This window comes from Gopherus flavomarginatus, chromosome 16 (genome assembly GCF_025201925.1).
Source record: "Gopherus flavomarginatus isolate rGopFla2 chromosome 16, rGopFla2.mat.asm, whole genome shotgun sequence".
In the NCBI taxonomy this organism is placed as follows: Eukaryota; Metazoa; Chordata; order Testudines; family Testudinidae; genus Gopherus; species Gopherus flavomarginatus.
In genome coordinates, this window is record NC_066632.1 from 22,088,395 (window position 1) to 22,105,193 (window position 16,799).

General features: G+C 49.9%; 1 protein-coding gene across 2 annotated transcripts in view; it reads right to left on the bottom strand.

Moving 5' to 3' along the window:
• Nucleotides 1-3,178: 3,178 nt before the first annotated feature.
• The window catches only part of COL2A1 (collagen type II alpha 1 chain), a 65,921-nt gene continuing 52,300 nt past the window's right edge, over nucleotides 3,179-16,799 (bottom strand). For both annotated transcript variants that reach the window (XM_050925470.1, XM_050925471.1), the window contains exons 43-53: nucleotides 14,467-14,574; nucleotides 13,837-13,890; nucleotides 13,156-13,263; nucleotides 11,117-11,170; nucleotides 10,543-10,650; nucleotides 9,822-9,875; nucleotides 9,139-9,246; nucleotides 8,111-8,399; nucleotides 7,473-7,660; nucleotides 5,023-5,265; nucleotides 3,179-3,325 (exon numbers count right to left, since the gene is read on the bottom strand). In XM_050925470.1, the coding sequence (XP_050781427.1) occupies nucleotides 3,179-3,325; nucleotides 5,023-5,265; nucleotides 7,473-7,660; nucleotides 8,111-8,399; nucleotides 9,139-9,246; nucleotides 9,822-9,875; nucleotides 10,543-10,650; nucleotides 11,117-11,170; nucleotides 13,156-13,263; nucleotides 13,837-13,890; nucleotides 14,467-14,574 (1,461 nt within the window). The remainder of the gene's footprint in view (nucleotides 3,326-5,022; nucleotides 5,266-7,472; nucleotides 7,661-8,110; nucleotides 8,400-9,138; nucleotides 9,247-9,821; nucleotides 9,876-10,542; nucleotides 10,651-11,116; nucleotides 11,171-13,155; nucleotides 13,264-13,836; nucleotides 13,891-14,466; nucleotides 14,575-16,799) is intronic.

Consider the following 16,799-nt stretch of genomic DNA (forward strand, 5'->3'; position numbering starts at 1 on the left):
ACCAATTGGACTTCAAATCAATAAGACTAGCTTAAGCCATGAGATCTTTTAAAAACAGTGAACTTTGGGTTCTTTTTCCTGTATTTGCTTTCTGGTTTCCAGACTTGGGGTTCAGCCTTTCAATCAACATGGGGACTACTTCATAGACCTGGGTTCTTTTCCTGGCTGTGCCCTATGCCTGGAGACTTTGGGCAAGTCATGTACCCTTTGTGCCTCTTTATCCTCATTTTTATGGATGTGGAAAGATGCCGACCTCCTTTGTAAAGTGCTGTGAGATTTGCTGATGGAAAAGTGCTGAATAAGAGCTACATAGGATACATTGCCAGAGATTGGTTGCTATAGGGCAGTGGTTCCCACCACTTGTGCAGAGAGAGCCCCTGGCGGGATGGGGTGCTTTGTTTACCTGCCGCGTCCGCAGGTTCGGCCGATTGCAGCTCCCAGTGGCTGCAGTTCGCTGCTCCAGGCCAATGGGAACGGCTGGAACCGGTGGCCAGTACGTCCCTTGGCCCGCGGCTTCCAGCAGCCCCCATTGGCCTGGAGTAGCCAACCATGGCCACTGAGAGCTGCAATCGGCCGAACCTGCGGATGCGGCAGGTAAATAAAGCGGCCCGGCCTGCCAGGGGCTTTCTCTGCACAAGCGGTGGAACAAGTTTGGGAACAACTGGTATAGGGTTAGCTAAGAATCTCTCTGCCAACATACGAGGATAGCTGCAGCTCTTATATAACCCATGCTAATCACGTATGGCTCTGTCCTCCTAGGGCCTAAGCCACGTATAGAGGTTTATGACACTGCTTCGAGTTCTTTAACTCAAGCTTGTGGCTCAGAGCCAGCGCTCGTGGCTTCAGTCGTTACTAACAACTCGTGAGGACATCCTATTACACTTACTGGTTTCACTGGGAGCTGTTGCGCTTGTTTGTTGTCTGGCTGTGCATGTGCATCTCACTTGATGCCTTCAAACACATTGCAAGCAGCGTTTGTAAGTGTTGTACAGAGTGCTGCTGGGTAGTGGTTTCCTGCATGGGCCCGTGCCAGAGTTATGAGTCCACATTAGAAGCTTTTGCAAAGTGTCTCTTTAAAACATATATATAAATCTTCCAAGCTGGCTGTTTTAAATTAAATTCTTGTGACAACAAATTAAGGCTCTGATCCTGCAAGGATGTATTCATATATTTAACTTGACACAGGAATAGCTCTATAACAGCCGTGTAGTATCACTAACCTCAAATATTCAACAATCGTGAGTCTGGGCTCAAAAAATCATGGGACTTAATAAATTTGGAGGTTTTTATTTGCCTTCTGATTTTTTGAGCTTTTTGGTTTAATTTCAAGTTCATCTCTACAATTGAGAGTTCTATGTAGTTTTAAAAAAAAAAACAAAAAACTGAGTTTCACATAAAGGCCCAGCTCCTGGCCCCCAGTCGTTAAGAAAAAAAACACAAAAATTCATTAGATGTGTGATTAAAATCATGTGCAGGGACAACACAATTTATGCAGGATAGTTAAGCATAGGGGTAAAGCTGTGCAGAATGAGTAGATGTATTTTTGGAGGGGGCAGGGATTTCAGCTACAGAAATTTTTCTTCCAATTAGGAATTGCATTTTTTGGAAGGAAGCTTGTTTTAATTAAAGCATGAAATGAGAGCCATTTTAGTTAAAATATTTTTAATTAAAATTTTTTATTTGTGGTGTTTTGGTTTGTCATGAAAGATCCCAGATAAGATAAAACATTATTTACCAAAGATTACATCATTGGGCAGCAATGAATACAAATAAAAACAAATTCAACACTGGTGTCTCTATTATTTTTTTTTAAGAGGAAAAGCATTCTATCTTTAGTGTGGAAAAATCAGGGAGTGGAGTGGGGAGATGGGCTGAGAAAGACAGGGGAACAGAATTGTTTCACAAGTAGTGTGTGTGAACTCTCTACCACGCTTCAAATTGGTCTTGTAAAATACATTTTTTTTATAAAAAAGTCTATTTTACATATATAAAGTAGTACATATTTTTTGGTTGGTTTGTTCCAGTCTTCACGTCACCAAAGGGTCATTTGAAAGCAAGGCACTCTCAGATAGGGGGTGGGGTAGAATTAGCAAGCAGTTTTGGGGGTCAATCCACATGCTTAGTTTTGGAAATAAATGTTAGAAGAAACTTTAAGTAGCTAGCGCCCAAGTCCTTATTACGGCAAATGTTTTCATGTATATCCCATTCATCTGACAGCTAGTGCAATACCAAATATGTAAGACTTAAGGAAGATGTAACACAACGTGTCAGATCAAACTTGAGAGCCTCTCTGGGCCATTACTGGGTTCCCCCACCTGTCTTTATGTATTCCCACTAAACCTGCCACGGACGAGAGGGAGCATGTGCCCAGAAGTCCCTTGATCAGCACCATTACCTTGTAGAATTAGTGATTTCCCTTACAGAAATCTCACGGCTTCTGTGTTGTCTGTTCCTGTGATCAGTTTGAAGATTTTTTTTTCCTTTTTAATTTTTTTTTATTTTTTTTATTTTTTTTTTTCATATGAGGTAGCTTAAAACCAGGGAACTTTGAGACTGGACCCTGAAACTTCCTTTATCTTGGTTTGGGGGGAAAAAAAAAAAGTTAAACTGAGAAAGGGATGAAGGGAAAGCGTCAGAATGCTGGAACTTCCTATGGATAGAGACAAAAAATAAAACCTCAGATCAACTTGTACTTTCCAACAAAGTTTTTTTTTATATCAATTGATGTTAAAAAATACAGACTTGTTTTACAATAATAGCACCATTTTTGTTGTATTATACACAGTACTCCTGCTGATGATATACACTGGGGGGAGAAGGATAGGTTACACCTGTCCTTGGGACATCCATTTTGTAAGGAGGGGCCTTCACACCTGCCAGTTAGATTCCCACCTCCGTTTGACCCCACAAGAGGTCTTACAGGAAGACAATAAATAAATAACACTGTGATTTTATTTCACGGTCTGCCCAGTGATGGCTTTTGAAATAGACAATAGTCCAAAATGTAAGCGTGTGGATGTATGGCAATTGGGGGAATTGATTCACCCATCAGTGCAGAAGTCATACAAGTGATTGGAAAGTACTTAGGTCCTTGGGAAGGGGGTAGGGGGTTTGGTTTGTTTTGGGTTTAATTAATGGAATTGGACTGGATTTTTTTTTTAAATGTTTTTTTTTCTTTTTACAAAAAGCAGACTGGCCCAATGTCAACGCCAAACTCCTGATCGGCTCCACCAATGTCCATAGGTGCAACATCGATGATGGGCAGGCGCGAGGTCTTCTGTGATCGGTATTCAATGACTGTCTTGCCCCATTTGCCTGTGTGTTTCTGGGGGAGAGAATGAGACCAGGGATTACTAGATGTTGCAAACGTCATCAAAACTGACCTCTTTGAAGAACAGATTCCCAGTCTGGGCTGATTAGAATGTCACACCTGTGTTCTCAGGGGACGCCTACGCTATGGGGACTATCACTGTGCCAGCATTACTCCATTGTGTAGATTCAGTGATTCCATGACCAGAAGGGACCATTGTGATAACAGGCGCTGACTTCCCCTCTGCCCTGTGGATGCTTGACCCCCCCACGGCTCCGCCCCTGCACTGCCCTCGTTCTGCCCCAATTCCACCCCTTCCCCAAAGTCCCCGCCTTGCCTTTTCCCACCCTAGCCCCACTCCCTCCCTGCCCCCATTCCACCCTCTTCCCCACCCCGTCTCTTCTCCACCTCCTCCCCAAAGCGCACCACATCCCCACTCCTCCCTCTCCCTCCCTGAAAGTCCAAAGTCCTGCCAAACAGCTGTTAGGTGGTGGGCAGGAAGCGCTTGGAGGGAGGGGCAGTAGTGGGGATGTGGCGCTCGGGAGGAGGTGAGGTGGGGGCGAGGGGAGCTTGGCTGCTGGTGGGTGTGGAGCCCCTGCTAATTTTGCCCTGTGGATGCGCCAGCCCGGCAGCACCCACAGAGTCAGTGCTTATGAGTATAATAATCTGATCAGACCTCCTGTGTAACAACACAGGCTCTAGAACTTCCCCCAAAGTAATTCCTACAGCAGATCTTCTAGAAAAATAGCCACTCTTGATTTAACAGTTGTCAGTGATGGAGAATCCACCACAACCCTTGGTAAATTGTTCCAGTGATTAATTACCATCACTGCTAAAAAGAGGTTTTATACTCACTGTGGGAACAACGCCTCCCCAGATGCCAATAGTTAGGTCGATGGAAGTATTATTCTGATTAGCTGGCTGCATCTACCCTGGGGGCTAGGTCAGCAAAGCTGCGACACGTAGGAGTGTGGATTTTTTCACACCCCAAGTGCGAGAGCTACGTCAACATGGCACTGGGATAGTGCGAGATGCGCAGGGCCTGACACTCCCAAATGTTCACAGGAATAAACCTCAAGTGGGTTAGTTAAACTGCACTAATATCTGTCTGGACGCTTGGCTTCAGAATGAATGTGTTTGATCTTAATTCACTGTGGAACTGAATTACTCTTCCTCTGACCACAGCAATCGACAGTATAAAGTTGATACCGACGTAGCCTCCCGGCGTAGCCTCCCGGCGTAGATCAGTTTACGCTGAGAGGAGGAAGAGTTCTGCCAGTGTGGGGGCACCAGCTCCCTGAACAATGTTAACTGTGCTGACAGAAGCCCTCTCTGTTGGTGTAGCTACGGCACTAGGGAGTGTTTTTTTTCACGGCCTGACTAATGCCGGTGTAGGTTTTAAGTATAGATCAGGCCTATTACCCATGCTTAGCACAATGGGGCCCCAATCTCCAAGAGGGGAAATAGATGCCATGAGGAAGGCCCATGTCTTAATATCCCAGAAATTGAAATGCACAAAATCACTGCTTTTGAAAATGCTGACGACCCTAAAAAAACCCCTGTGCCTCGGTTTCCCCATGAAATGGGGATAATGGCACCAGCTGACCAATCAACCTAGCTCATTGTGAGGATTAATTAGCTGATGTGTATAGAGCACTTTGCAGATGCCCTGTTATATAAACCCTAAGCATCAGTAACTTCCATCAGCTTACCGTGCAGCCATCCACCAAGGCACTGTATGTGAATCTGCTGTTGCCTTCGGCTCTGATCTCGACGTCATTGGATCCCTGTATCAGGATGGCTTTCTTCAGGTTGCCGGAACCCTCGTCCATGTAGGCAATGCTGTTCTTGCAGTGGTAGGTGATGTTCTGGGAGCCTTCGGTGGACAGGAGGCGCAGGAAGGTCATCTGGATGTTGGCAGTGTTAGGGGCCAGGTTGTCATCTCCATAGCTAAACTGGAAGGACAGATCAAGATGGTTAGTGAGTCTGGGTAGCAATGGGCCTCGAATGTTAGCTAGGAAGGTAAAGGCGATCATGGAAGGCAATCTTAAATATGTCTTCTAAGACAACCTCATTTCCCATTGCCTTCCAAGTGTACTTGGGCACCTAATTTCCTTGGGCTCCTGTGAAAACCCCACATGGTTAAAAAAAATCAAGAGGAAATTCAGAATGTTGGCATGAACTGCAGAATCATCACCCTCATCCCACTGTTAACATGTTCTAAATTTCAAAGGCACCCCAGATCTAAAGGCCTTTGTGCTAAACAAGACTAAAAAGTAAGTGTGGAAAAGTCAAGGTGCTCCTGTTCAGGGCCAGCTTTAGGCTGATTCGCCCGATTCCCCGGAATCGGGCCCTGCGCCTTAGGCGCCTTTCTAATTTTTTTTTATTCACCCTGGCGGCAGTCCGCTCCGCCAGGGTCTTTGGCGGCCTCACTCCCCTGGCCAGAGCGCTGGCCAGAGCGCTGGCCAGAGCGCAGCAAGCCCCACTGCCCTGCTCCCCAGGCTGGAGCTCTGGCCAGAGCACGGCAGCCCCACGGCCCCACGACCGCAGTTGGAGCTCTGGCTGGAGCATGGCAGCCCCACGACCCCGGCCAGAGCGTGGCAGCCCCACTCTCCCGGCTGGAGCTTCGGCCGGAGCGCTGCAAGCCCCGCGGCCCTGTGACCACGGCTGGAGCTCCGGCTGGAGTGCTGCAAGCCCCACGGCCCCACAACCCCAGCTGGAGCTCCGGCCAGAGCGCTGCAAGCCCCGTGGCCCTGTGCTCCCGGCTGGAGCTCCAACCAGAGCACAGCAGCCCCACGGCCCCGCAACCCCAGCTGGAGCTCTGGTCGGAGCACAGTGGCCCCGCGACCCCAGCCAGAGCGTGGCCAGCCCCTCAGCTCCCCTCCCCTAGCAGGCAATCGAAGTGCTGCTGAAGACTGGGAGCACCACACGGTGAGTACAAGCCCCGCCCCCAGGAATCGGGCTCCACACTTGCTAAAGCCGGCCCTGCTCTTGTTACTGAGATGGAAAAGGGTGTTTGGGTAGGGCACAGTTCATTATAATATATGAGGTGTGAGAGTTCTCAGAAGAAGCCAGGGAAAAGCAACACTCAAGTACAGTAAAAAGTTTCTATAAAAAAATTCCCCACGATTACAATCTCATTTTCTAATAGCTGAGATGCCCTATTGCCTCATTTGGATACAAAGCACCAGCTTGTCAAAGGGATTTAGGTGCCTAGCTCCTACTGAAATACCTTTATTAATCTGGCCTGGCATGTGTTGCTACTACCTGGCATGCTAGAGATTGAGAAGAGATTATAAGAATTCTTATTTCCTTTGCAGATTTCACTCCATTTATGACACATCCCCTCTTTCCCAGGGTCAGTATGTCTGTTTACATCAGTGTGTGAGAGACATATTGACTTTTCAGGAACAGATCCAATTTTGTCCAGGTTTTTTTTTGGTGGTGGTGGGGGAGATGGGGGGAAGAGAGTTGAAATTTTGATTAAAATTTCCATTGAGGTTCAATGACGTCAACTAGCTTGAGTCTTGAGCCCGTATTTTCAAAAATGACTAGTAATTCCAGGGGGATTTTGTGGGGTGCCCAACTTGAGACATCTTAAAGAAAACTGATTTTCAGAGGGCGGTTGCTCAGTATTTCTTGAGAATCAGGCCTCTTTGGAGAGGTTTCATAGACTCATAGACTTTAAGGTCAGAAGGGACCATTATGATCATCTAGTCTGACCCCCTGCACAATGCAGGCCACAGAATCTCAACCATCCACTTCTACAATAAACCCCTAACCTATGTCTGAGTTATTGAAGTCCTCAAATTGTGGTTTGAAGATCTCAAGCTGCAGAGAATCCTCCAGCAAGTGGCCCATGCCCCATGCTGCAGAGAAAGGCGAAAAACCTGCATGGCCTCTGCCAGTCTGCCCTGGAGGAAAATTCCTTCCCGACCCCAAATATAGCGATCAGTTAAACCCTGAGCATGTGGAGCCCCCTTAAATCACCACTCACTTTGGAAAAATGTAGGTCCCACTAAATAAAATGTGAAGCTGGCTATAGAGGTAAAGAAGGGCTCTCCCTTCGAATAGACAATAGATCTCTCATCCCACCCCTAAACTCAACTTCTCCCCCAAGAGAGGCCAACTCTAGTTTGAAACATTAACCACAGGCACTTACGTGGAATCCACCATTGATGGTCTCTCCAAACCAGATATGCTTCTTCTCCTTGGTCTTGCTGGTCCACCAGTTCTTCTTGGGAATGCTGGAGGGGTTGGGATAGACGCATGTCTCGCCAGTCTCCATGTTACAGAAAACCTTAATGGCATCCAAGGTACAGCCCTGGTTAGGGTCGATCCAGTAGTCACCTGCAATGGTGGAAACACACGGGAGGTTGGCATCTTGGTAAAACTAGGACTAATGGGCTTTTTTGGTTTCATTTTGAAACTCAGGAGAGAGGCAGAGGGCTGTGATAGCAGAGGACGGTGCAGGTCAGGAAGAGGTGCATCCACATGAGGTGTTGGAGGGGAGCCCAGGAAGAGCAAGGGGGTGTGTGGGTTGGGACTGAGGGGCATCGGCAGAGCTGTGTGCATGGGAAGCTGAGGGCTGGAATAGCAGGTCAGCAGTGAGGTGCATTGGCAGAACGGCGAGTGGGGAGGGTTGCACAACCCCCCTGTCCATACAATGCCCAAAGGGTCAGTATTGCAGAGGAGGCTGGCAGGGAGGGATTCAGAAGTTCCCTTCTGGCTCTGTGGCCCCTGCAGCCCTTGTGCTGCAAGTGCCCGCACTCAGCACCCAGCTCTGTGTCCAGCACTCACCACTCTTCCACTCGGGGTGGCAGAGTTTAAGATCACGGCAGGTCCGGGCTGGGTTCTTCTTGGAGCCCTCAGGGCTGCGGATGCTTTCGATCTGGTTGTTGAGGGATTTCAGAGTGGCGTCGACCTCAACATCATGCTGGCGCAGGTCGCTAGAGGCCTGGTCAGCTCGCATGTAGCGCATAGGGTCAGGGCCCTTCTCAACCTGGCCCAAACCGGCGAAGGCCGACATGTCAATGCCGGGGCCTGGGGGGCCGGGAGGTCCAGGGGGTCCAGGGTTTCCAGGGGGACCCTGCATTGGGAGGGGAAAGAGATGATCCTTGTTTAGAACTCCAAGCCAATCTCCAAGTTGCTGCTGTTCCCATTAGCACCCCCCTCTCACCACGTCCCCATGTTCCCCCATGGGGCTCAGCAAAAGGGAAGATGAGGCCACATCAAGTTGATGAATGGATTTACCAGTCTCCCGGCTGCTCTCTGCTAGGAGATTTAACTGGAAATGACAGCCAGCTGCTGAGGTTAGACTGGGGCGAGGGAGTCACTATGGGGATGGACTGAGGTGATAAAGCACTCGGGGCGGGTCAGGGTAATGGAGCCACTGAGGGACAGAGATGGTGGGGGAACGGTGTTGCTGGGTGCAGACTGAAGTGACAGAGCCCATTAGGATGATGGAACCAGCTGGATATAGAGCCACTCGGTGTGAATTGGGGTAATAGAGCTGGGGGTGATGGAATCACTTGGGTCAGATCAGGATGATGGAGCTGCTCAGAGTGGATTGCGGAGATGGAGCTACTTGCGGGAGATTAGGATGATGGAGCAGATCAGTGTGATGGAACCACTCCGGGTGGTTTAGGATGATGGAGACACAGTACAACTGATTTCAAGGCACGCAAGGGTGCTGCAGCTGCACTTCACAGGGAAGGCCAAGCCTTTGGTGGTGTATGGGGCGATGAGCTGCCCCATTAGCTGGTGGGGTTCGAGTCGTTAAGGCCCAGGTTGAAAGGCTGCCAGCTCTGCGTGGGCACTGTACTCACAGCAGGTCCGGTTTCGCCACTACGACCGCGAGGACCTGGAGGACCAATCGGACCGGGCATGCCATTTGAACCGTCTTTGCCAGAGGGACCAACAGGGCCTGGGGGACCCTAGAAAAGAGTCACAAGGGGGGAGTTGAGAGCCAGGCTGTGAAAGAATCATGATGTAAAAAGACAACTGCAAACTCAGAGGGCTCCGTGAGCTAATTCATAACATAATAAATGGGGCACCTCGGACTTCCCCATCCATCCCTCTGCTGCATGCCATGGCCACTGAGAACCCGACTGCATCTGCCTCTGCTGCTAACGGAGACTGACCTTAGTGCAAAAGCTAAGGAGACTCTCCACCAGCTGTTAGCACTATAGGGGCAGTGACACACAGAGCAGCAATTCTTATTCCATCTAGCAGAGGTCACATGTATGTGTTACACACAGCTCACGGCCTTACATTGGAAGTACAGAGTTCTTTATCCAGGTTACTAAAATCTCCCTTGAATTTCCCCTCCTTGAAGCTGGAAAGGGAACTAAAACCCAATGTTCTTTTTGCCAGTAATGCTGTTGATTTATTTTCTGCAGTTTGCTCAGCTTGACTAAGCAAGTAACTAGGCCATTTCACCTGAACCTGCACTGTGCTTCTCCTTGGTCCATCCCCCACTACCCTCCCACGCTCCGGGAACTGGACTTACCCTGGGACCAGAAGGACCAGAAGGACCAGTAGCACCTTGATCTCCAGATGGACCCTGAAGGGGTTGGAAACAGAACCACACGGTCATATCTCAGCATCTGGACAGCTTCTCTCTGGGGGGGCGAAACCCTGGCCAGACGGGATTCTGGGTGGGCAAGAGTGGCCCTTACCCAAGATGTACGTTTGGTGTCTCTGAGACATGAGCAGCCCAATGCCGGGTGAGGCCTGGCCTAGCAGAGGGCCCCCTTTAGCCATGCCAAGAGAGGCTGTCAGCTTCTTGCCTGTCCCTAAGACCTGTATACCACAGCAAGGCCAACATGGCGTGGTGGTGAGAAGTTCCATTTCCAAGGTGGCCCAGCTGGGCCCAGAACCCCCTGCGCTCCCCTCTTCCAACCCACTTCCCTCAGAGAATGGAGGAAAGGGCGGACTGGCTTTGTTTGACTTCAAAGGGAGCAGTTGGGGTGGAACGGCTCCGCGTTGGACGTGTTGGGATGTCTCAGCTCTTGACAGGCCTCCAATGAGACAGGCTGCCGAACCTCCCAGGACACACAGATGGCTGGGGCCCTGGTATGAGCAGGATTATGCTCATGAGGCCAAGGTAGGGATGTAGCCCAGCGCCCCAGCATCTGTCCTGGCCAGATCAGTCCTAGCATGGCATGTTCTGTCTCGAGTCCTGCATCGCAAGCTCAGGCCAAGGATGAGGCTCTGACATTGAAACTTACAGGAGGTCCAGGAAGACCCTGCAGACCAGTGAATCCTCGGTGACCCTTCAGACCTCTCTCACCAGCCTCTCCAGCTTCACCCTTGTCACCGCGAGGACCTTGAGGACCCTGAGAGAGGTGAAAGAGAAGAGCTTTCAGCCCAGGCAGGAAAAGTCAAAGGGCAGGACATGGTCCAGCCCTGGGGGCTCGGCACACGACATGGACACACAACACGCCGTAGGATATCATCCAGCCCAGAGGGCCAGGCACAACGGATGCCAGAGTGCTGGGCACGATGCATGGACGTGCCACACACTGCAGGGCCCGGCGCAGTCCAGAGTGCATCCCCTGCAGCTGGATACAGTGCCAGTCTGTGCACCCCACAGGAGTTCCAGGTGGAAACCCCTTGCAGTGACTTCCCAGGATCATGCAGCAGTAGAAGAGCATACAGAACAAAAGGGACAATTCCCTCTCACAGACATATATCAGCCAGATTTCCAGAGATGCTGAGCAGCTGCAACTGATGTCAGTGGAAACAGTGGGTGCTCAGCTGCTCGGGGGACCAGGCAGTGTATTCGTCATGAGGATGACTTACCGGCATGCCGCGTGCACCTGCGGGGCCGGAGGGACCCATGGGGCCTTGAGCACCCTGGAAAAAGACAAAGGTTGGTTATAGACATCATCATAACCCTATGAACAAATCATCCATGCCAAGAGGTCGTCTGTTGTAACATTTGAAGGGTTGGTGTTGATTCCTAGGGTTGGTGTTGATTCCTAGTTTCCAAGACTAGAAGGGTCAACTGTGGTCATTTAGTCTGACCTCCTGTACAGCACAGGCCACAGAACTTACTCCCAAAATATTCCCAGAGCAGGCCTTGCAGAAAGATGCTCAATCTGGATTTCAAATTGCCAGCGACAGAGAATCCATCACGACCCTTGGTAACTTGTTCCCATGGTTAATTACCCTCACTGTTAAAAATGTGTCTCTTATTTCCAGTCTGGATTTGTCTAGCTTCAGCTTTCAACTGCTGGATCATGTCAGACCTTTCTCTGCTGGACTGAAGAGCCCAGTGTTAAATATTTGTTCCCCGTGAAGGTACTTCTAGCCTGTGATCAAGTCACCCCTTACCCGTCTCTTTGTTAAGCTAAGCCTATTGAGTTCCTTGTCGCTGTCACTATACGGCTGGTTTTTTAATCCTTTTATCATTCTCGTGGCTCTTCTCTGTACCCTCCCCAATTTATCAACATCCTTCTTGAATTGTGGCCACCACAACTGGACACAGGATTCCAGCAGCGATCACACCAGTGCCAAAACCAGAGGTGGTATAACTTCCCTATTTCTATTTGAGATTCCCTGGGTTACGCATCCAAGGATCAGATTAGCCCTTTTGGGTGAGAACTTCAAAGCTTCCCAGGACATCTGGGCGCCCTATTAATTCCCATGGGAAAGTAATGGGAATTGGGCATCCATATGTGCCCAAGTGGCTTTGATCAGCTCAGCCATGGCTGCAGCCCTCTGAACAGCTGGCTGATGTCGATCATTTCACTTCCTTTTCTGCATGGGGTGATGGTGATTTTCTCTCATTTATTCAGTATATGAAATTTTGCAAACAATTCTTGCTTCTGCAGCTGGTTTGAGAGCAGCTCTCGAGGAAGACTCCAAATGTGCCGCTGGAGCTATTGAAACTGGATGCACCGACTGCCTGGTACTGATTCTGTTCCCTGATTGCACCAGCATCACTCTTGGAATCTGCCTTCTGCTGTGACTGCTCACAACTGGGAACTGGAAACCCGTTTTGGGGGCAGATTCTTCAGCTGAGGCAGGTTGTTCCACCCCGCAACAGCCCAGCCAGCAAAGCCATTTGCTGCAATAGTCACAGACAGCAAGTGGAATAGAAGAAGCCATATAGGATGGCCATGTCTCTGGGGCCGAAACCAACCCCCACTGGAGGTAAGATCAGCTCATCTGATCTCCATGCATCTTCCCAACAGCAAAGCCCTGAGTTCCACGGACTCAGTCGATTTCAATCTACTGCTTTCTGCTCTGGAGAAATCACCACTGCTCTTGCACAAGCAAAATCAATAGTCAGCTAACTCTGAATGACACCTTTAAATACTCTGAAATCAGGGCACTGATGTTGAATGATCACATTGCCTCTTAATGGTCCTCTCATATACTCTTAGAGCATTTCCTCTCGATGGTACTCCTGAATACTCAGGTCCCTTTCTATACTCTAGATGGTACTCTTGATTACTCAAATCCCTTCTGTACTTTGGATGGTACTCTCGATACTCAGGGCATTTACTGTACTCTGGATGATACTCACAAGTACTCAGAGTCCTCACTGTACTCTAAGTGGTACTCTTGAGTACTCAGGCATTTACTGTACTCTAGATGGGATTCTTGAGTACTCAAATCCCTTCCTGTACTCTGGATGATACTCTTGAATACTCATAGCCCTGCCTGCACTCTACACAGTACTCATGAATACTCAGAGCTCTTGCAGTACCCTGGGTAGTACTCTCAAATACCCAGAGCCTTTTCTATACTCTGTCTGGTATGCTTACATTCCCCTTATGAGACCATTGACCCCTTGATGAGCTGCTGCCTTCTGAGCACTAAGGGACACTTACAGAGTCTCCTCTGTCTCCTTGTTTGCCAGTTGGACCAACAGGACCCGGGGAGCCAGGAGGGCCAGGAGCACCAGGAGAACCGACAGCACCAGTCTCACCTCGATCACCCTGCCAGGAGACATAGACACAGCCATTAATATCAACATCTCTCGTCGCTGTGCCCCTGGAGGCCGTGGTGTCACCTAGTGATGTCACCATTCCCTCGCCTCCCTGGTTCCAGAGGTCACCTCTGACGTTTGTTGTGCTGGGGCAGGGGAGTGGCCAAGCACCGTGGGAAGGTTTGAACAGGCCAGCGACCGCCTTTGTGGAGCATGAAGCCCCCCACCGCTGTCCAGGTCTGCGCGAAGCAGACTGACGGGGGCTCATTCAGCCAACGGCAAAGCGCAAGCTCACTTCTATGCAAACACAGGAGCAAGCCAGTGTGCCACCTGGGATGGCTCCCAGCAGCCGCTGCTGCCCAGAACATGGCATCCAGGGCAGGCCTGACCCTGCAGGGCACCATGAGCCCAATGCATGCGGCCACACAAGAAGGGGATGAACCAACATTTGCTGTTTCACCGAACACAGGAGCTTCATGGCACCCTATAAGGCCCCCAAGCCATGGGACCCTGCTGCTGGAGAACAGAGATGGTCGTAGGGTGCCCCAAGGACTGGGACAGAAACTTCTTTTGCCAAGCTCACCTTCACGCCAGCTGCCCCATCTCTGCCAGGGGGGCCATCAGATCCGGGGGTGCCCTGGGAATGAGAAGAGAAGGAGAAGGTGATTCCTTGGAGGCCACCCAGGGAGCTCTGCCTGGGGAAGTGGGCAGGATGTGTGCAGACCTGGGCAAAGGAGCTGGCCGCACAGGCAACTGGTGAAACAAAGCTTCCTGTGCAAGGCTCCTGTGAGTTCTAGAACTGGAGAACTAGGAACTGGGCTGTCCCAGGACAGCTGGAACTAGTGAGGTCACGTTCCCGCCCTCCCCTGGGGAAGGGGGATCTGGGTTACACCCAGGAAAGGGGACCTTAACACTGAATTTCCTGGTTTATCTATGTTGAATTGTTTTAAATGACTGTCCAAAAAAGGTTCTTTTGGTTTAAATTCCCTCTGATCTCAAATTGTCTTTCTTATCCATCTAATCCATGGGTTTTTGACTTGGACATCATGAGCATGTCCGGCCGTCACCATGGGAATGGGATGAGGCCTAAGGCCGAGAAGTGCCATCGATGGCTGATCCACACCCAGCCATGTGCCTCTTAGAATTTGGCTGTGGAAACGTGTCTCCCTTTGTTTCCAAGCTGTTAACACGCCGAGCCAGTTTTGTTTCTTACCTCGCGCCCAGGTTCACCAGAGGGACCAGTCAGACCTGGGGGACCCACAGGACCAGGTGGCCCTCGGTCGCCGGCACCTCCAGGGGCTCCTTGTTTGCCAGGCTCACCCTAATGCAGAGAGACAAGAACAGAAACAATCCAAGTGAGCTGATCCCCGTGGAGTACATGGGCTGCTTCTGGACAGTCACTTTCCTGACAATTAGCCCCCCATCAGGGTCATAAGATACTTTCCATCATAAAGCCCAAACCTAACCCCACGACCTTCTGACCCAACTCAACAAGAGTCTTCCCACTGACTTTGGATCAGGCCTGAGCATCCTTCCTGCCTGAAAGTTGCAGCGAGGCAACCTCAGCAATGGTTTTACCTCAGGCTGGCCGCTTATGAAACAGGCCGCATAAGCTAATGGCCGGCATTGCCCTTCCAAAGGAGTGTCTCACTTGTGTTGGCCATTGCGTCTCACCCCATGGATTTCAAAGGTGCTGCGTTCAATAGGTCTTGAGAAGCTGCTGTGCTGAGGGGTAGGCTCAATAGGGGCCGTTTGAAAACTGTCCACCAAAATGGGCTTTTTGACTCAAAACTGAGGTTTGCAAAGCAACAGATTCATTCATGAAAATCATCTGCTTTTGGCTGAAATTTTTTAATTGTCCTCGAATGCCCAAAAACCTTGTCAGCTGAAAATGTTCAGTTCCAGTTTTGTTTCCTTCAACATTTTCAGTGGGGAAGCAACCAGCTTCCACACTGCCTCTAATAGTGAGCGATGATGGGTGGGCAACTGAATTTAATATAGGTCAGACCCTGAGGGGTGCTGACCATTGCCTGGGACATGCTAACTCCCTCCAATGGCTTCTCAAGAGGCAGCGCCTCCCTGATCGGACCCTATGGACAAAAGTAATGTGCAGGTGCTATGTGAAATCTCAGTGAAGAATACGGGGCAGATTCTCCATTGATTGGCACCTTGTGTCATCATCAGCGTCCAGGCAAGCTGGAATCATAGAATATTAGGGTTGGAAGAGACCTCAGGAGGTCATCTAGTCCAACCCCCTGCTCAAAGCAGGACCAGCACCAACTAAATCATCCCAGTCAGGACTTTGTCAAGCCTGACCTTAAAAATCTTTAAGGAAGGAGATTCCACCACCTCCCTAGGGAACCCATTCCAGTGCTTCACCACCCTCCTAGTGAAACAAAGTGTAACTGTTATGAGTTAGCAGTGTGTTGCACAGGTGTTAGTGACAGCACAAGGTGCTGGGCGATGGAGAATAGGGGCCTATAACATTAGTGATGATCCCCATGCACCTAAAAGCCGGTGAGGTTTGGAAATGCTTTGAACGGAAGCGCTTCCCAGTCTTAAAATATACACATGCTGTAAACCCAGTCCGAGAGCGCTTCTAGGCTCCATGACATGCACAATATAGAGGAGCTGACAAACGCATATAGGGTGAAATTCAGCACAAGGTCTAGAGACCTGTCCAGTCACTCGCAAGCCCTGCAATGGGATGTAAGTGGTGCAAAAATGTTGCGTGGTCCCTCTGCACCAGGGTGAACTTCTTCCCCAGCGTGTTGGTTCATTAGTTTTTCATTGGCCGTCTTCCCCCAGGGCTTATCCCAGACTTGAAACTCTGATTTACAATGGGGTGGGAATGCAGGACAGAGTTAAGGATGTTTGTGGGACCTTAATGCTGAATTTCCTGGTTTCTCGCTGTCGAATTGTTTTAAAAGACACTGTCCAAAAAAGGTTATTTTGGTTTAAATTCCCTCCAATCTCAGATTGTCTCTCTTATCCATCTATTCCATGGGTTCTCGACTGGGCATCATGAGCATGTCCAGGGGTGTCATGATCGACCTTCCTTTCTTTATGGCTAGATAGAAAAGATGTCTGACAGCATTATCTGTTGTCACAAGGGCTCTGCCTGAGCCTGGTGCCCTGCAAAACAGGCTCGCTGCAGGTTTACAGGAAACAGATTAACGCTGAACTCATGATACCCACCTAGACTGTCAAGACCCCTGAGGGAGCCAGGTTACTTGGGTTAAGGCAGGGATGGCTTCCCTGTCCTGGCTTCACCCAGAACTGGCCCATAGTAGACACAACCACCCCTTTTATTATGGCCTGCTGGACCCTGATTGGCCTCCGCATGCTTCTTGCCCTTCTAGGTGCTGGAGCAGCAACTCTTGCTGGTTTTGCCACCAGCTGATCATGAGAGGCCTCTCTAGGCCACCCCTGGAGGACTGAACTCGCTGCTCTTCCCCTTCCAGCAGGACATCTTTTTAGTGCAGGGTGCACCAGGGAGCAGCACATGCCTGGGATGCACCTTCACAGGCTCCCAGTAAGGAAAGA